Source organism: Amblyomma maculatum, chromosome 10 (genome assembly GCF_055883805.1).
Source record: "Amblyomma maculatum isolate TAMU_Amacu chromosome 10, ASM5588380v1, whole genome shotgun sequence".
Classification (NCBI taxonomy): domain Eukaryota; kingdom Metazoa; phylum Arthropoda; class Arachnida; order Ixodida; family Ixodidae; genus Amblyomma; species Amblyomma maculatum.
In genome coordinates, this window is record NC_139353.1 from 5,015,874 (window position 1) to 5,037,228 (window position 21,355).

Genomic DNA, 21,355 nt, shown 5'->3' on the forward strand with positions numbered 1-21,355 from the left:
ACTGCCCGTGACCCGGCCGCGTATTTGGGTTTGCTCGGTACGGTGGCTCCGCAAGGGACAAAACTTCAAAAGAGACGAAGAAAGCGGGCTAATCCGACTAGCGTCTACCGTCCCCAGGAGCCGAGCAGCCTAGCAACAGTGAACCTAGCGATTAGCGGCGTATGCTTTTTCAATGGGCATGGCACTAGCTTGAGAGAGCCTATAATACTATACTACTACTACTACTACTAAATAATAATAATAATAATAATAATAATAATAATAATAATAATAATAATAATAATAATAATAATAATAATAATAATAATAATAATAATAATAATAATAATAATAATAACAATAATAATAATAATACACACATTAATATTTCTTTGCTAAATTAAGACTGTGAAGATAATATTTAGCCAGTTAATTCGGCCGTTACCTACAGACAATTCAGTGCCAACTTCGTGTAACAAGTCTTCCTCTATACTACTGCTACTGCTACTACTACTACTACTACTACTACTAGTAGTAGTAGTAGTATTATAGGCTTTCTCAAGTTAGGGCCGCGTCCAACGCCCATTGAAAAAGCATGCGCCGTTAATCGCCAGGCTGCTCGGCTCCTGGGGGCGGTAGACGCTAGTCGGAACAGCCCCCTTTCTTCGTCTCTTCTGTCGTTTTGTCCCTTGCGGAGCCACCGTACCGAGCAAACCCAAATACGCGACCCGGCCATGTACAAGTGCACACTGGTAACTTCGGAGTTTACCTCAAGTATTCGTTTAAACTGTTCAGCTGAATGGCCAATTAATTTCAAATCGGTTCTCCAGCGTTCGTGCAAGATAGGGATTGTCTATACGTAACATTCTAGGCGCGACCTGTGAGGGTGTCGCTTGCAACGACAGTTATCGAGATCCACTGTGCGGCATTGATACGCCGGATGCATAAAAAGGCCCCCGTCTCTACCCCATCAGGGTCAGAAGATTTTGCGACTCTGCAGTCGCCGGGATATCGAACAGAGAACAGTCGCGCAACTACTGCCGCTTTCGAAAGAAGCGACCGTTTGGGGCAACGCCTCTGTTAATCGTCACAGTATATGCGCCGTTACAGCAGCCCGCAGTAAATCGCCATATTAAAAAAAAAGAAAAAGAAGAAGAAAAAAATCACACACAGCAGCGCATACTGCGAAAGTCTGCGACTGCACTGCTCAGATAAGAGTCGAGACCCGTTGGCGCAGAACGCAGCGCCAGCGCAGTTACGTCTGCCCGACTTTCAATGATAAGCGGAAATATGCAGAAAGCGAATAACAAGGCCAGCCGAGATAACGGAGGACAGACACGCCACAGGCACAGTGAAGAGCCTTGTTCAGGCTCGGGTGGTCTGCTCTGGCAGACGTGCCGCTCCGCGATGACGTCACATATTCCACCTGGGGAGGACGCTGCCGAGCGCGCCGCCTCGGATCTATAGAACGCAGAGCATGATAGCGTGCGTGGACATATAAGCGGGAGATTATGAGAGACAGCAAACGGCGATCTTTGCACGGAAGATTTCGCGAGGAGCGTGGATCGCTGTCGAAGCTTGGCCGCGTAAACAATGATACGTCCGAGAAAGCTTGTTTTTCTTCCCGTGATCAAGAAGCACCATTGTACACAAGAAGCTGGATGAGATTGCAGAAACTTTTCAGCCAGCGGTTTGAGGCGTTTGTAGGTCCTCTGCCGATCGCCTATAATAGTGACCTCGCGGCCGCCGCCCTAGCACTCGACGCTTATCTCTGCGACAGTATAAAACAGCCCTTTCACAAATAACGATCAGCGTCGGAACGATGAAAATAATTCGTTTTATTACTTGCCTGAATGAATGAGCTCATAAACGTAAAAATGACATTATATTTCATTAACTCGAAAATAAAATGCTGCAAACAACGGACCACCACCTTCATTCTGTACCACGCCAGCCCTGCATGTCCTGTTCAGAAAGTGCCCCTCGTTTCAACTGGAAGGGCGCACAATGGAGCCAACTTTCAGTAGATGTTGTTAGTTACCGCACTGAATGAGAAAATATAAACACGACACTGGGACCAGTCATGTGACCAGGAGCGCCGCGTGGCTGCTGCCAACCGGAGAGTCGACATCACCACTCAATCCAGCAGCTACGTACACATTCCGCGCCCCTGCCAAAACTAACTGGCATATACTTAACGCTTCTCAAGCAATGAACTGACATGTGACCATTTAACAATTCAGATGAGGTTAGCGATGGCGCAAGCTCCCGTTGTGCAGGACATCTTCGAAGCCGACGAAGGCCGGCGACCCCTTGGGCCGCTGCTGCGGAGCATGCCCGCTTCTTACGCGGTCACTGAAGCTTCCGAAAAGACGACACATGCATACGCGCAGACAAGTCTCGAGTACGGGAATCGGTGTGCTGCATACTCGTGATCACAGCTCGCAAAGCAGGTGTCACACCAAACGACGGCGGATATGAAACGAAACCGTGCAAGATGCGCTCCTCAGCCTGCGTCCCGGATGTAATGCACATTGTGGAGGCTCGCCCGCAGTGCCGAGTGCTTCGGTGTGCTAAGACAATCGCGGGCGGGCCTCAAACAAACTCATACAGTGAAATGTACAATATTGTATTGTACTCCTTTACCTTTTAATCTAAACTGTCCTTTCTCCCTGTCGCTCACCTCTTTGATTTCTCCTGTCTCCTTGCTATCCCTTTATTTCCGCCGCCCCGGCTCAGGTGCTTCAGCTCATTTCGAAAGCAGATACTGGGGCAGGCAAAAAATCTTTTTCTTCCTTTATTATTTTTATTTTATTCTATTATAAAACCACTTACTGCTACTACTGCGTCCCGGCTCCCACGTCGAGGGAAGGAAAACCTCTGCTCGAGATTTTGCACAGGGTGTCAATGACAGCTCGACTCCCTCCCGCTCATCATCTCACCACATGCATTGATTCGCTACTGATCAGTTCGCACGAAACTCACCAGGTAGCAAAAGACGCCGAAACGAGGCTTTACCAGTCCTTGCAGAAGGTTACGGTAAAAAGGACAAACCCAAGAACCCAGACCCTATATACATCTCAAAAGCTCTAAAGCGTAAACTGCGTGGTACAGCGCTGCGGACAAACCGGGCAGTGTGTGTGTGTGTGTAAAAACTTTATTCGGAGGAAGCTTGAGGTAGCCGGAGCAACCTCTCGCAATCACGAGGTGGGCTCCTCATTACAGGAGCCCATTGGCGACCGCTGCGGCTCGGGCTCGGTGGACCAGGGCCTTCTGGCTTGCCAGGTCGGAGCGGCCGAGCAGGGCTGCCTCCCAGTCCTCCCGGGTGGGGTTGGGTTTGGGGGTGAGGTTCGGGGTTGACTGACATGCCCACAGCATGTGGAAGATGTCCGAAGACTTCTCCGCACAGTATGGGCACTTTCCTGTACAGGCAGGATCAAAGTGTTTTAAAACTGCCGGGCACAGCAGCGTTTTGGTGTAAAGGCGGAGTGTGCGTTCCTCCACCTTTGTAAGGCCCTTACAAGGATTAGGATAAATTGCATGGCCGAATTGAAATATTTCAGTAATTTCTCGAAAAGTGAGAGCCGGATTGGGTTCGAGATTTATATCATAAGTATAGTGCCTAGAATTCTAGGCACTATAGGTCTGAAGGCGTTGCCCGGAGAGTGAGCGCGCGGGCGGCGGCGTCGGCCGTTTCATTGCCTTCGAGGCAAATGTGAGCTGGAGCCCATACAATCGTTCGAGACGCGGGGGCCCCGAGGTAGTCACTGTTTTGAAGGATGCGGTGCGCTAAGAGAGGAATGTACCCCTGTTTAATATTTCTGCAGGCCCCTCTCGAGTCGGTGATGATAACTCGTGAGTGCTTGTCTGCGGCGGCTAACGCGATGGCAGCTTCTTCCGCATGTGTTATGTCTTGAGCTAGGAAAGTCAGGCCATTCACCGTGATTTTTTGATGGACGACTGCGGCTGTGTACCCCCCCCCCCCCCCCCCCCCCCCCCCCCCCCCCCCCATGGTGAGGGCCGGAGGCGTCCACGTAGAAAATTCCGTGTTTGTTCCCATAGTGACGGGCCAGTGCCTCCTTCCGCGCAAGGCGCCTGCCACTGTGGTCGTCACGTGTCATGTTGGCCGGAAGAGGGCGTACGTGCAGGGCGTATCTCCAGATTTCAGGAATGCGTACGCGTTCTTCCGTAAATATTGGGTGGTGGATGTGTAGTCGGTCATTTACGAACATCGCCGCTGACATTAGTGCTTTAAGAATAATTGGTTCAGAGGAAGGGAAAGGCGCATGTATCTGTCACACTTGTTTCTGTGGACACCTGAACCGCGCCCGTAAGGGAAGGGAGGAAGGTGGGAGTGAAAGTGGATAGAGAGAAAGTGGGACCGTAGTGGATGGCTGCGGAGTAGTTTCGACCACCTGGGGATTTCTAACGCGCGCTGACATCGCACAGCACACGGACGCCTCTTCGTTTCGCCTCCATCGAAACGCAGCCGCCGCGGTCGGGACCGAACCCGGGTACTCCGACACAGTAGTCGGGCGTCTTACCACTGCGGCGGGGCGATTAGTGCTTTCACATTTACTTTTCGTTAATCGTTAATGAGCGCCCATAACTTGCACTTGTGGCGCCTTTCAGTGCTGCCGTCAGTCAGGGATGTCGAAACCGCTCTAATAATCAACACGTAGACCAGGGGGGCAAAAAGCCCGAATTCTGAACTGTGCGTGCTATCTTGTGGCCCTATCAGCAACAGTGCAACGACGTTTCGAACCGAACAAGAAACCAAAATGCACACACACGCTCTTCGGCAAGGCGCAGGTAATAAGGCGAGAGGGAGGGGATGAAGTAAGAAAATGAGTGAATAGAAATGGCAAACAAAACGCGCCTGCCAGCGCGGCCGCACTGGGCAAACAGGAAAAGAAGAGGTGCCTATGCCCAACCCCCACAGCAGCCCCGCTCGCCGACGCGCCAAGCCAGCAGCCAGGCTTGAGCGTGTGCGGCGGCGCCTGCCTAACGGAGCGTGCGGCCATTTTCCCACGCATCCCTCTCACCTGGCTCCTCGTCTGCCCACCTCCTGCCCCCTCTTCCTCTCAACGGGGCGAGATTGCTCCCGCGACCGTGCAGCGCAACGCGGTCAAGGGAGGAAACGCAGAGACGCTCCCGTATGCATTATGCATCGGACAATACGCTAGCGCACATGCCATCCGGTGGTGTGGCAGCCGAGGAAGGTCTGACATCATCATCATCAGGCACAGATAGGAAAAGGTTAACGAGTGGCTTCGTTGGCAAGCAGACTTCACACGGAGGTGGCTGGATGGTTTGTTTTGTAATACAATCGCCTCGATAACAGCACTCCATGTCCCGGAATGAAAGATAAGAACGGAGAATAGAGGAAAGTTCCCTTTGAACCTGTATCCTGGAAAATGCATCTCAGAGCTGCCCAATGCACGATTTCAAGCTGTCACCAGGGGTGAATGAGCGACAATAATTAGGTGACCCTGTATTCCGATTATGCATGCCCATTAAAGATATCAGGCCTTCAAAACATGCTAGCGGATTAAGCTTGAACTACGTAGTAATGAGGCATACATATTTTACTCTTGCGCGACACCACAGTCCGTTTCATCGGTAATTTTCAATACCCGCTTACAAAACAATCCCGGCAAGTTGGAAATAAGTGGCAGGACGATTCATGACGGATATTTGCAAATGATAAAGCACAGTGTGCTAAATAAAAGCACGTGCACCGATTAGAGGTCCTATCGCTGCGACGCGATATTCGTGTTTCTCCGCTGCAGCCAGATTCTGTGTGCGTCACGACAGGGGGAGCAAACACAAAAATAAAGACAAGCAAAGAAAACAAGCTGGTTTCTTGTTCCTGACAAACTTTGTGATTTGACTCGATAGTCAAGTCACCAGCTACGATCTCTCAATCAGCATTTGATTATAGGGTGAATAAAATGCGTATGCAAACCGATGATGTACAGTGCGGAGAGCACTTAGCAGGAACAGTGAGGCGCGCATGGCTCTGCGTAGAGTATGCCTCGATGGGCCGTTGCTAGTGGCTGGATCTTGCCGTAATATGGCAGCTAGGCACTCGCAGCTGTTGCTGTGTGGCCTGCTGTACCCCGTGCCGAAGCGTTCTATACTTAGGCTGGGCACGAACTGCGTCACAGCCGCCGGCGAAACAATGACAAGTGGAACCGACCTCTCTACGAAGAAGAGGTCGGGGGGCCAGATTACGTACACTGCAAAAATTGTGTGTGAAATTACAGCTATTTTTGAAGAAAATGTCTGTCCCCGTACAGAGAATATCTGTTCTACTTCATTTACCGAAATACGTTCACGAAAAAAAAAAAAAACAAAAAAAAACTGCAATTTTCTGTTTTCCAGCCGAAACCTCAATTGGAAGGCAAACAAATCAATATATATTTGTCGCCTGTTCTATTTTCTACCGCAAACTCATTTTTACTTGAATAGTAGGTTAATGCTGAATGAAGTGAAATATTATGACAACCCCGAAGGCACTCACCGACGAACGGGTGCGTAACAATTTCGATTCAAAAGAATATAAATAGTGGCGCCACATTCAGGTCCCCTGTTGGTTGGCTCCCTGCTACAGTGGTATCTATTAGGAATTTTTCACTTGCCTTTTTTCAGTGGCTCGGCAACGACTGTTGCGCGGCCAAATTTATGGGTGCCATCGGGTATTGCCAGCGTCACGAGATATTTGTGAGATGGAGTTGGCAAGGATTTCGCCTTAGAAATGGTGTCCATTAAAAAAATTGGCGGTCAACGCAATTTTGTTGTTACAGACAGAAAACGTGAAATGAAAGAAGAGTAAAAAAAAGATATACTGGTCATACTTTTCACTCCGACAGATAAATGAAAAAAAAAAAAAACGCCGTATAACAGAAAATTTCTGTCAATTTACAAGAGTTTTTTATCAGTTGTAAACAGAAGAAACTGTAAAATGGCAGAAAAAGTTAAAAACAGAAAGAATGGCAGAGTAGAAAATTTCGGTATTTTTCAACGAAACTTTTTTACAGTGTATGCAGGTTCCTGTATGCAGCGCAAAGACGGAAGTACTCCTGCACGATTTCAGGATCTACGTGCAATACGACGCAAAAATCAGTTTCCCTGAGACGCCGAAAATAGCCGACCTGGTATACGAAATCGGCACCATCCGCAAAGTCGACACGGCCACTGAGAAAACACCTGCCCGAGTATATTTCTGGCCCTCGATCTCGCTAGACCGTTCGTGGTTCTGCTATCATACGGCACACGTAAAGCAGAACGCGACCGGTAAAGTGCTGCAGGCGGTCAATTATTCGGCCGTGTCGATCGGCACAGGATATCGCGATGCGCACGGCAAATTGGAAGGGTTAAAAACGCGCGAACATCTTATCGCAACAGCCAGCGGGCAATAGGAAACCAGGAAGCCAGTGTGCCCAAACGGCTGCTCCATAATACTGCACGATATCGTGCTTTGCCGGGAACGGCAGTATAACAAAGGCGCTCCGAGGCCAAATAAAGAACTCCGCACTGCGCAGAAAGTCGTGACCGAAAAACAAAAAAGATAAAAAAGAAGAAAATGGAAATGACAGAAACGCGGTCACCGAAGTGCGAAGGCACGAATCATATCGGCAACCGCTGCCGACACCTAACCCCTCCCTCCTGTCTTTTTCTCAGATCAGTGGCCGGCGGAACCGATTCAAAGTAAGTATGCTTTCGTTTCCAGCCTTTGAACAAAGAAAGAGCCCAAATACGGCCCGGGGACCGGTCTGAGACTGGCCCCAAACGACTGACGCGTGAGGAGAAAGCCGGAAGGAACAGCGGCGGAGTCCGCAGCTCCGGAATTCCGCTTCGAGCGGCGGAGTTGGGCCGAGAAAGTGGTGGGCGTGGAACTTCCCCTTCACGGGCGATCGCTCAGACGGCCCGGATACTCGGATTCAATTCCGATATAATCTAATAAGGAGACTACAAAACGCCGGCACACGTGTTCAGCCTATAAAGCTGTCTATACAAAAGTCGATAGGCCGTCTTTCAGAAGCGTATGACGAGACAGTCTATCAGTTCAGGAGCCCAATGTTTTCTGAACTCTGGTTTATAATCGTCCGCGGGTAATTTTCATACCCGCGCAAAGGTAGTCCTCAACCAAGGGCAGGAATGATGGCCGCGGCATAAATAAGTGCGCGAACGAAGTAGTACGAATGAGCAAGATTTTGATCGATGGAAATCTAACAGCGAAACTCTTATGACACGAGCTTGGCACGTCAGAAGCGATAATCAAGAGCGACGCTATGTGGCTCCAGCAGCCGAAGCATACATGGTTTTTCGCGCTCGGTCTGCATTATCCAAGGCGTGGAGTGGAAGGTCGGCGTACATGGTGCAACAGGGCGGTGCCAAGTCGTCCAGCCAGAAAGAATAACGCGAGCCACCCCCAGATACAAATACAGTCGGTGCTGTCACAACGCCGCCCGCACCTGTGTGCAACGTACATACATATAACAAAAATATTGCTGCTTCAAGTATAGTTCTAAAAACTACCACTCCACTAAGTAAGAATGGGATGGGCACCGTTTCCCGTGTTTAAAACAACTTTCCTCAGCAAGAACAGATCCCACTGCATGTCCAACGTTTGCGCAGAAGTGAAAACGCAATTCGTTTTTTTTTTTTCTTTCTTTCTTTTTTTTTTTTTTTTTTTTTTTTACGCAGACTCTTCACTTTCTAGCCACTTGTTCTCGCTGTCCGGTGGGGTACCTCGGAGACATATTACATGTTTTGCACAGATATCAGTGCGAAGTTTCGATAGAATTCCGTCATGTACAAAGAAATAATGGTACCTTGTATTTTTAGTATATTTAGCAATTCCCAAAGCAAACCGCTGCCCTACACGGTTATTCAGCAAAATTTATCTGCCCTTAAATTCCGGTTTGTAATATATTTTAATTCCCTTAAACTTAAACTCTCCCTTACAAACTGCACGCAGTGGAACCTGATCCGGGGATGACTCCATTAAGGTGTCACGTAGAGTTCCAAATCGCCTCCATGGCACTTTTTGAAGGTATTATTCTGTAAGTATTTCTTGCTTTAAAGCACTGGCATTATAGAAACAACTAACATTACAAACACAGGCAAAAATGAAACAGAAATGACAATATCCGAGAATCTACACTGTGGAAATGCGAAAGCCTGAACGTTGCTGGTGCGCATCATGTTTGCTCTCATTATCAACTAATGCATCGTCATTATCATTGCTAATGCTATAATTATCATTATCACTAATTACAGCGTCATTGTCATCGCTACTAGCATCCTCACCGTAGACAAGGAGAATTGTGATGTGCGTTTTATGATTCCGGGCGTGGCGCAGTTGGTGAAAGTGCTCGGCTGGGAATCCGAGGGATGGAGGTTCGGCCTCCGACGGAGAGAGGATTTATTCATTTTTAACTATCATCCTCGCGGTGGACCAGGAGATTTATGATTAGCGTTTTACGATCCCAGGCGTGGCGTAGTTGGTTAAATTGCTCGTCTGGGGATCCGAGGGACGGAGGTTCTACTCCCGGTGGAGACAGGATTTTTATTTTTCTGATTACGTTAGTTTCGGTTTCGGGTGATGGCGTCATTTGATTGATAGCTACAGTGTTACCGAACGAACAAACGCCGACAGTATGAGCCATAAATTAAAGGCTTTCGCCTTAATAATAGAGCGCTGGCAGCAGGACACACATCATGTATCTGAAAGCGTTGTGACCCTACACCGTGCCCTGGAGACATAAGCCGAGCTGTGATTACGTTATTTAAACGTGGTAGAAGTAGGTGCAATAGTACGTTAATTGGTTTAGTCGTTGCGCTAGTGAAGAGAACTACTGGTTAAAGCTCATAAGCATGGAATGTCGAAGTCAGGATTGGCATACTTGTCAATGGATAGTGCGTTACTGCATTAAGGGTGGGTGCAAGTGTGTGTATATATAGAATAACTTAAAATTGGCTGGTTGTGTGGAGTCACCAAAGTGGCCCTGAACGCGATGCATAACGGATGCAAGGGGACACACAAAAGCAAGAGAGGCGATAACGTTAATGCAATTACCGCATAATCTGTATTGTGTACCACATTGATTTATTTATTCTACAGTCCTGTACAGTATATTAGTCTTGAATTCAAAGCGACCACACAGGCTGGACACATAATGTCCCGAGCCGTATGCGCAAGATTCCGCCCGCCAAACGCATCTCTTCTCATCGAGCGCAAGGTAAGGGCCGTTCTCCATCCACGCGCTTGGCCCGCACACACGGGAGTGGCGGCAGTGGGCAGATATCCAAAGGCCATCTATCTATCTAGCGCTCCGACGTTAATAATCCCCCACCTTCTAGGCCAACGGAGGCGGTGCATTCCCGGCGGATCACAGAGTTTAGAAGACAGAAAGGAGGAACGAGGCGAGCGAGGGATGTCGGTCAGGCTCACGCCGGGCGGAGCCTGCCACCGCGAACGCGAGACGTTCAAGGAGAAAGGTCAGCCCTAAAAAAGCAGATAGAGGAATTGAAAAAAAAAAATCAAAAGCGGCAACATTCGGAAGGAATTAGCGACGACCAAGAAGGGGAGGGTTGGGGGGGCTGAAAGACAGGAACCTCGCCATCATTCGTGCTCGTTTCGCCTACCCCAGTGCTATGCCATCGGTTCCCGAGAGGCCGTCGCCGTGACACGCCGACGTGCCATACAAATTCTTTGCGCGAACAGTGCAGTTTAGTAGAGGCACACACCGCTGGCGCAGGCTAACCACGAGTCTGTACGAACGGCCACAAGGTCGCTCACACGAGTATATCGATCGCCATCGCCGTTAACACTGCCGTCGTTATTAGCCGCGTTAAGTGAACTGCGGGAAAAAGAAGCCTCCCAGCGATTTACAATCAGCCTCGTCCCCCTCGAGCGCAGGTCACTGCAATAAACAAACAAACAAAGGACAATATCATCTCACCGGCTCTTTTTTTTCTTTTTTTTTTTTTTTTTTTTCAATTGGATGTATGCAACAACTTGCTCGCTAGCCTACCCATCAGTGATATACGTTACCCGGCATCCCAATGCCCAGCCAGTTCCCCATCTCTTTCATCCATCACTTCCCCATTGCATTCGCATGTACGAAAAACGAAGTTATCTCGCAAGATGCGTGAGAACACCACGCGCCGTCACAGTGCTGCTCGCCACATGTCGTACTGGTTCCAGCTGTTGTCTCGATTGGGTTTAAAATCGAGTAAAAGCTTTCTCCAGTACAAAAAGCGTTGTTTAAAACGGGCCTTCACGCTTCGTTTTTATTTCTTCACGCGAACGGCCAAAGGCACTCAAAAGAAAAGCGCAGAATCACGAAATGACCTTGAGAAAAGGCGCATTTTTTTGTTGGCGGAGAAGGCTCGTCACGAACGGTAATAACGGTATACCTCTTGTCGAAAAAAAAAAAAAAAAGGTACAGATATTAAACATGCGTACAGTCTATAGGTAGTAATTATACTGACAAAGGAAATTTTCGCGATCGAATAACGCCTGCTCCCAATAGCGCTGAAACTATAACGCTCCTCGTTGCCTTTTGTTTCAGCATTCAATCTAACTTTCCCGATTTCTACTTTTTAATACAAGTTTTACGCTAAAGTCTCCAAGACGGTGCGCTATGTTACCAACACGATACCGCTGGCTAACGGTAAATACCGGCTTTCAGAGCGACAAAAGCGCGCTCGCGCACACGCACGCACACATCTACACAAACCGACACAGGAGGAACACAGCGGCGCCAAAAATGGTCATAAATACTAGATGACAGCCCCCCTTTCACCAACCATAGCTCAGCACCCTTTCCGCCCTCCCAATCCCCTCTCCTTTAATCGAGGGTAAAAATGCCGCTGCCGAGACGGGGATAGTCAACGCTCCCAGATATGCAGAGTGAGCGAGAACTGGGGCCGGCCAAAAGGAGAGATCAGTGTACGTATATATAAGCTAGAGAGAGCCAAGAGAACAAAACTGAACGAAGCGCCGCTCAAGGACGGTCTTTTTCCAAGGCTCTGCCTAATAAAGTGCGCGCGGAGCGTTGTGTGCTTTAGCGGCGACTGCTGCCTGTCGTGAAGATATCCCCCGCTGCTCCGAGACCACAAAATGAAGGGGGCCAGTGGAAAAGCAATCGCCGTCTTTCCAGGCTCACAATCTTTTCGGTACAAGGGAAACAGGACAACGATATCCCTGTATATCATCGGTCCCATGCTGAATGACTCACTCCCGAAGCACAGAATGACAGTGCCTCCTCCAGGGTCCCCCCTGATACAGAGTTGCCGGAAGGTCGGGTTCATAGCAAACAACAGAAGCAAAATTCAGGACGGGTTCCCCAGCTGTATCGCTGCGGAAATACGAATGCAGCTATGAGCAACATAGCATATGAAGGGGTGGTCGGTGAAATTTTCCACTACTCGTAACCACGTGGCCTAAGTAAAACCGTGCATTCATCCCCTCGATATCAATGAACGAGTGAATCAACCATTCAAGAGCGCGCTAGCTACAAGTTAGGTAAATTAAAGGGGAAAAAAATGTACAACAGGAAGACGCTCGTTGAGCGGCACTTGAATGCCATCTTTCGTCTTCACACTGAGCGCATAAACGCGACACTATCCACAATGGACGAGCAGAATAAACCCCGAGGTTCTCATAGCTGGCGAATGTACGCGACTTTTGCAGTTAGTGAACGAAATGGCAGCTAACGGTTTGCGCAAGAAATAAATATGCTGCATTTTTCTCACAGAAACCGGCCTTACGATGGGAGGCTAGAAAGCCCGTCTTAGGTTACGGGACGGCGCCTATAAACGCTGCATACACCCACATCTATTTACAAGCGCCCTACGCGTTCGCAAAGGAACAGGTCTCGTGAAGTATGCTTCGAGAAGAGGTCGGGCGGTGGAAGGGTGGGGGTAGAGAAAAAAAATAATAAAATAGGAAAGTAAGCAACACACAAAAAAGTAGAACCGACGTTTCCGACGTGGCCACCTGGGTGACAAAGGCGCCAGGTGCCGCAATTTCTTGTTTTGCCCGGCGCCCACAGCGTTCACCCGTCTCCTTCGCCAACTCGGCAACGTGTGTTGACTCCGCGACTGTCATCACCGTCGAGTGCGGAAGAAGGCGGTCGTGCGCGTGTTTGGGAAACACGGCACGTACACTCGCACCAAGCCGCGAAAATGCGTGGTTATTTCCGGCTGTATGCATGAAGCTGGCCTAGATTCGGCCGGAACTAAAAGGCGACAAAGCGATACAGTACGAAAAATTACATCATAATGACAAGAACGAAACAAAACTAAAGTGAATGCTTTAAAACCCCTGAAAAACCCACTCCCCGCGGCAAAGGCTCGGCTCCTTCCGTTTTTTGCCTGTCTAGCCTTCGCTGCAGAGCTACAAATGCTGTCCGGAGTTCAGAAGTTTCATCCCAATATGTTAGACCATATCTCCCGTCAGGGATTCTTGAACTGCGAAATTCTACCCAATAATGAATGTCTTCTTCAATTTTCCGTGAGAGCGACAATAGTGTAATGACAGAGCATGGGCCCCGCTTTCCCCTCTTCCCCATATGCGGAGCAGGCATGAGAGGATGAGGGAACCGAACAGAGAACAACACGAGGGGCTTCACCGTGCTTGAGCTTCACTTGCCCGAGCCGGCTGATCGGGTTAGCGCTAACATCGAGGAGGCATTGATTGAACCAGCCAGACGTTGTTGCTCTAACCTTGCTGCAATGTGGCCGCAACAACGTACGCCTTTTTTGAGGAGTAGGCGAAAGTCCTTACAATACTATCCCTCGATGGGCTGTTTGCATTCCAGTAGGCGGCACTTGGCGGCCAAGATTTCGAAGAGACAGATCGTAGAAAAGCCATTTCAACGCTCCTGTGATACGACCACAACGGCATTTTTAAGCGCACTTTATTAGGTCCCAAAAGTTCACCGAATAAGAAGGCAGTGCTCCACACCAGTATACGAGGTGTCTCACAGCTGTACCGTTAATCTACTCCATGGAGGAGGTTTGGAGAAGCGGTGCGGCGTACTGCAAGTTCTTCACACCGATAGAAGGCAAGAGGGCCAGAGCTGTTTTTTTTTTTTTTTTTGTCCTTTCATATCTCCCGAGTTCTGTAAACTTTCCATGCGCACCTAGCAGACATAAAACACGCAGCATGCCACTCCCGTGGCAAAGTCGATCCTTGCCTGTGCGCACGCTCTGTGCTCTGGTAAAAATGGTGAACGACGCTGTTTTCGTCTCCTCTGGCACGGACAGGGTTAACCGCGCTCGCGCGGGTCTGTTTAACTCCCAACCGCCACGTGCGCGGGAGGATTTCTTAGCAGCTCGCCGCCAACGGCGACCTCACTCGTCGCCAACGCAGTATTCTCGGCACGTACTTGACCCACAAGAGAGCCGACAAGACGAAGAGGTACCGCGCAGCCGAGCGTGTGACAGGGCTGCTCGGAGGCACAGGGCATTGCAGCAGCTCGCTCCTTCCTTCAGTGTAAGGTTCCGAACCCACGACATCGACGGACCCCTAGCCAGGACTCTGAAAGAGCACACGGCGCCTAATGTTTCAATTTCTGCTCGGTACCACGCTTCGTTTTTATGACGGCAAATGATTTGCGTCAACTCCGTGCTGCCGTGCCAAAAGAAAGAAAATGATTCGTCTGCGTTGTGAGCGAGGAGGAGTAAACATTGCGACACTGAAATGATTTGGGAAAGGGAAGTAGGAATGGTTATGGCGCTGGGTGGCAGAACCTATTCCGGGACACCATTGGCCGCCGCCGCTGCCCGAGCTCTCTGGACCAGGGCCCGCTGGACCTCCAGGTCTGCGCTGGACAGAGCCGCCTCCCAGCCCTCCCTAGTTGGCTGTCTTAAACCTTCTATATTTGTGTTTTGCTGGCAGGCCCACACCATAGGTCAGCATACTGCCTCATGAGCACGCTTCTAGAATGCTCAATTGGCCGGTGAAATGGCCGGGCGCGATGCACGACGTCACGGGGTCACACGACATGACCAGAGCCTCTCGTTAGAGGTGGGACTCGAACGCTCCAGGACTCTTGGGTGATGAGTACGATTAGGTCACGCAGGCTTGGTTAGAGCAGGGCTTTATATCAATGTCAGGTGGCTTTTCGCATAACTGGATAGCTTAAGACTGTGTTAGATGGCATCCTCGAGGCACTGCAGATGAAGTTATGTGATGTTAGGAAGATAGTGAGAGACCGGAAAGCGTGGCGTGACATGGTCCATAGGGTCACGAAGAGTCGGACACGACTGAACGACTGAACTGAACTGAGGCCCAAATAAAGTGAAGAGTGAATAAGATGTACGCGAAAGAGGACCCACAAGTGGAGCAATTTAGGCTGTCGCATCATAGTCTCAAAGGCGGAGCTCTAGTGCTCCACCAAATGTTTGTTCACGTTGGGTATAGACTGAGTGATTCTAGCCGCGCTAGCCATTTTGATTCGCATTACTTACTCACGTTTCACTTTACAATGAACTCTACTCCAGCAAAAATATATGATGCTGCAGAACGAGATACTACAGCGAAATGTCGCTCAATTCGAACTCCTTATTCTTCCGCACCACGAATTTGGTTCCGTCAAAACCAAATCGTTCAGAAACATAGCTCTTACGTCGAGCTGCATATTATTCGGACAATTTCTCTGTCATTATAGAGTCCGACTTATCCACACTATTGCCATATTGCATGCACTGCCGCCGCTACAAACGTCCGCGCATCCACCTTTCTAGAGTACTGCCCGGCGACCACGGCTGTGCATTTGTAATAGTCGCCGCTGTCTGGCGCGCCTGACATGGACTTCATAGAAGCAAAAAGTAAAAACAGGATTCACAGAAATGCACACAATAAGAGATTGTTTCGGGCTCTATAGGCCACTCGTAAATGAGGTCATTGCGCTGCCCACAGAGAAGTGGATGTCTTATAAGTACGAATATCATGCTGCAACTAATACAGATGATAATATCGCCGCTCATGTAGCGGCTATGATAGTTTTGCCTTTTGAAGACAGATAACGCAAGCCACCTGAAATTACTTAAAACGCTAGCAGTATGCATCTGAATAACTTGTGCTCTTGAGTCAGTAAAAGAAATTGTGATCAAGACAAGTGTTTGATTGCCTGGAATACGTTCCTAATGGAGAAGCGATATTCCCTAGCTTTTACGCGAGCTGCGGAAGGAATTTGAGCGCGTAGTTTGAACGCGTAGTTCGTTTAGGAGGTGGATATTTTCCCGTTCAGTGCATGACCGCAAAGAGTCTTTTTTCTCTCTCTCTCTCTCTCTGCGCGAAATAAGGAAAAATAATAGGTGACCTTGCATTACAACTCTTGGTCTGAAACGGAACACTCGGCACTTGCGAAATGAAGGCAGTATGCTGAAAATCCACAACTTCCGCAATCGGCAAATTACGGTGGCCCCCTTTCATACGTGTACCATGGTTGAGTCCAATCACGCTTTCCTTCGACAATGCAAGTTCATCAATGGCAACGACCTTGGGACTATCATGCACTTGGGTGTAGGCGGTGCGAAATGAGTGACATAACAGTCTAGAATCAGACCCACATGTTCACTGACGTCATTCTAGTTTGCTTGCGACAGCGGTCACTGCCAGTCTCTTCCGATCTCTTATTACAAAAATTACGTTTTCAGTTTGAGTACGCTGTTCGCCAAAAACAACCCTGTATATATACCAAACAGTCAATTTCAAATTCCGTTTAATGCCCGTCTAAAGTCACAAAAGCCAGCAGAAAACCGATGGAAGGCAACAAATGTAAAGCACGTGCGTTAGTACGCTTCGACCAAGGAGGAAACTGCAACGAGTGACATAACTCATACAAGGAAGGAAGTCGTCCTTGAAGAGTTGAGAGCACATCAGTGGCTTCTACAAGGCCGTTGCTCCGGTATGCGCAGACAAACACAACAGAGCAGGGCGGCGCCGCTTTCGTTTCACGAACGAAGCCCCTGCCGCCGGCTCGCGCGCGCCGAAAGTTGACCTCGCACTGAACAGTTTCATGTCAGTGCTGTGCCATTTTCAAGCGGTGTAGAGGACCGTAGTGCTCGGAAAAGCCAACGCGATGACGGGTTAAAAAATCACTGTCTGACCTTAATAACATACGGCTTCACTCGACAGCGAGTGAATGCTCTCGTGAAGTGACGTTGATGCTGACGCAAAACCACTGGCAGAAGCTCTCAACGACGAGCGATGCATGGGCGGTTTGCATCACAGTGGACAGCTAGTAAACTGCGCTTTCCACATCTTTTTCGGTTCTTCGAATTTCAGTGACTTCGTAAACTCGTCATTAAAGCAACGACAGTACAGAGATTGGCGTTGTTTCCCTCCAAGTTTGCCGGCACACACGCAGTGTCAAAGCGAAGGCTAAAGCTTAGTAGGCAAGGCAATCGAGCTCAGTGCAACTACCGCTGACAAAAGAAAGAATAAAAATATAGGCAGGAAGTGAGCGTGATATTATGAATGAGCAAAGTAGCATTGAATAACGAGGGACGTAGTGCACTCCCACGGACTGCCGATCGGGAAGCTCCTTTCATCTCGACTGTTACAAGAGAAATGTCTTCTTCATTTTGTTTTTTGTTTTTTGCATGCCCAGCACTTCCCTTGGAAGAACGAATATAAAAAAAATATATATATCACAGAACGAATATCAATTTCCATTTTTATATATTATGTTACCATTTATGTAAAGAAATGAGAGGAATATTAATGCCCTTTTCTGAATGAATCCAATCCAAGGGTCCTGGAAAGGTCCGATTTCCATCTTAAGGAAGATGGTCGATCTGGCAGCCCAGTGCCAAGGTATCACGTGGTCCCGCAATGTGACAAAACTCGCCGACCTATTATTACCCGCCATTGTCATGTGCTAACTGCCAGAAATTTTCTTGTGATTTTTCGAGGCTTGAGACGGCCGATGTGAGCGGAGAAATTTTCCCGATATCTGGCTACTAAGCTTACAGGTTAAAACGAAGTGACGCAAGCGAGCTTATGCTGGAACTTCCATTTGCTTACATTCAATATTCCTTGTTTATTAAATAAAGTTACTCTGCTCAGTGGAATAGGGACACTTGGCTATCAACTGAGCGAGTTATAGCCAACTTCCTGCTTGCCTTTTGCATGTTTAAGACAGCAAAAAATGTTAAAAAAAAAAAAGTCTTCATCCTGTGTTCTGCTTCCGGACCCCCTGCTGTTGCTATGAGGTGAAGCTTTTAACTTGCACGCTACTATAGACTTCTCAAAAACACCAAGAAAGTTGTTAGCGTTGTTGTTAGTGAAGGCAAAAGAGAGCAGAAGAGAAATAGAAAAGAGTCATCTAATGACGCATCGCAAGCCTTAACGAAGCAAACACCGTCTCGTTAACGAGGGCTGAATGGAAATCAAGCCAAAAATCGAAGCACGCATGCGCCTCAGCGAAATGGAACCGCCAACTCGCGACCACAAAAAAGCAGTGAACATCTGTCTCCTTACGAAGAATTCGTGCTCCATCACCCGTGCGGAGCGATTGTTTCCCAAGACTGCGAACGCGGTCGAGATACAGCTTACGTGACCCACTGTTAATGACAGTTCAGAAGACGAGAGTTGCTCCTAGCAACAGTTCAGTTAGCCCCTAAGGAATGGAATCACAATTTATAAACGAGAGGCCACAAAGTTGTGTCAAGCACCACGAAATCAAATACCGCATGCTCGATAGACCGTTATCATCCAGCTACATATTCTTTTCAAATGGTTGGCATCCAAATGCTGTGAGGACATATTTAACTTCCAAGTACTGCTCAGTATTTGGCGATAAAAATTCTGAGCGCACTTCATCTGCAGTGCAGAAATAAGAAAGCCTGAGCGTTGCTAATGCACACGGTACATCGCAGCCACGTTGAACGCAACTAGCGTTCCGTGGAACCCATCAAAGGTCACCGGCGTTCTAAAGTTGGTTTGCAGGAAAGCAACGACACAGTACCTTTCAGTCGCAGATTCCCGGCACTATAATCCTCATGGCAGACGTGAATCATGACGTGAGTTTCACAATTTATTTTCGGGAAAGCGTGGACACGTGTTTGGCAATTCACAAAGCTGCTGCGGAACCTCCCGAGTGGCTCTCAAGACTAGATAGAACGAGAGGAAGATGGCTTACACGGTATGAAGGAGCACTGAACATGGGTAGAGGGGGGAAGCCTCAGTTCGCAGGTGGAGCCAACGTTTCGACAAGTGGACTTGTCTTCGCCTGGGCGGCTCTAGTCTCATTACTAGAGCCTTTGTTGAGTATGCGTGAGTTTTAATGTATGTAAATAGCGTTTTGTGTGATTTTTCTTGGTTTTGTGTTGGTGAAATGCGACGTGTCAAAGCCAGGCAATAATAGCAAAAAAAAAAAAAAAAAAAAAAAAAAAAAAAAAAAAAAAAAAAGCTCCCGGGCATGGCACAGTTGGTTAAAGCGCTAGAGATCCGACGGATGGAGGTTCGATTCCCTGTGGAGATAGAACTCTTTGTTTTCTGATGATGTCATCAGGATAAATGACAATCCAGCGGAATCTGGCGAAGTCTCACGGACGCTAACGCGCGGACACGCTGGCGAGTCAAAAGCCATTAAAGGCGTTCGCCTTAAAGCGGGAGACAGGCTTAAAACGGAGGCAGTACAGGTGCTGCCTTTTCTCTGTCGCACTTTATTTCTCACGACGTTCTCGAAACAAGCACCAATTACACAATGCTTTCAGAAAAACCGACTTGCAGTGGCTGGCTTAAAGAAAGTGACCGCATACCGTCCACTCTTGAACCGTAGCGTATGTAGGCGTAAAAATGTGGAATAAACATATTTTCAGTTAATCAATCCACACAAAGCTGCTTCTCAGTTCCCCACTTCACTCCTTGTTGCATGCGCTAACTCGAAATCGTATCATCCGTGACGCCCACGGCAGAGTGCCAGTGGGACCTATGTTTTCCGAGGTTATGAAAGGTACCGGCACGTCACAAAGGTGATCAATAGTGAAGCAAGTCCTTGCTCGATATCGTATAGTAAAATTTCGACAAGCCAGAACTTAATAAAGTGCTGGAAAGTTGAAGTTATCACAACCATATGCACGCAGCAAGGCTCTTATGATGACAACACACACCTGCGATCAAGCTTTACTCTGTCCTCAAATAGCGAAGTATGTAATTGTGCACAATAGTAGCTGCCAGCATTGCCACTGGTTGAGTAAAATCGCAAAACAGCGTCCAGATAGATGCCACACAATCGCTGACGTGCCTACCGTGGTAACACAAAGCTTATGTGCTGCAGGTAACTCAGAAACATACCGGAGTAGTTGTCGAAGGCCGTGGGCACGTACTCCGTGGGATACCCGTTGGTCGTGTAGCTGACTACAAGACTGGTCTTTCCAACTGCACCGTCGCCCACCAGAACACACTTGACCGAGCACACGCAGCTCGAACCATCGGCGGCATTGCCGTTCGCCGCCGCCGACGCAGCCTTCATCTCGGCCGTTAACAGACTCGCCGACTGCTGGTCCCGTGCCAGCGGAGGCATCGCGACCAATTTCCTGTGTCTATGTGTCCGCCACCGGCCAATTCAGGCGACGCTCGCAGCCACGTACCACCAACACTAAGCGAAGCACAGGCACCGCCGCTGACGAGCCTCACAACAAGCTAACACGAAACAAGCAAGATCCAAAGCGCCTCCGCCGTTAGGCTTACGGAGCTCCTCGGCGCACCGGCAACGACCGCTGCTGCTGCCTCGGTCTCTTCTTGGTCCGCGGCAGAAGCCGGTGAAACGGCCTCATGACAACACCAGCTGAGAGTGCCGGATCGTTGAGGACGGACGTAGGTGCGACACCGTGGAACAGGAAATACGCTACGAGCTCGCGTATGCGGCCGGAAAAAAGAGGCGAATGTGACTTGACCGCCGCAGCGACCGCAGGCAAACTCCAAGCACCAACCGGTCAAACACTGACAGCGCAGAGCGCCGCGCCAGCAAGCACGCCGATATGAACGGCAGACGTTGCTTTGTCGTCTGCTGCTGCGGCGCGATGATTACGTGCGGTGACCGCCGCGCTGAAAGTGGCGCTAGCATAGTTTAGTTCATGGAGGAAACAAAGCTTCCTTCCTCCATGGTGCTCTCAGTAACGCTTTTTTTCAACGTTGCTCTAACTCAATAAAACACAAAAAATAATAACACAAATGTAAATAATATGCAATTTATAAATATTTGTCAAAAGCTTCCTTTTGGGTAAAATTTCTTATAATACAATGCTGTTTATTTTGCTTATGTGCTGCCATCTCTGATAGTCGTTGCACAAAAAACGTTTTAGTGGTTTGAAAAGTTATCGCGCGAGGGCGCTACATTAC

General features: G+C 48.7%; 1 protein-coding gene across 1 annotated transcript in view; it reads right to left on the minus strand.

The window, feature by feature from the left end:
- Window positions 1–21,035, minus strand: part of LOC146175432 (cell division control protein 42 homolog) — a 110,619-nt gene extending 89,584 nt beyond the window's left edge. Inside the window, exon 1 of the mRNA XM_084581775.1 lies at window positions 20,309–21,035. Within this exon, the coding sequence (XP_084437901.1) occupies window positions 20,309–20,537 (229 nt within the window). The 5' untranslated portion in view covers window positions 20,538–21,035. The remainder of the gene's footprint in view (window positions 1–20,308) is intronic.
- Window positions 21,036–21,355: the final 320 nt, after the last annotated feature.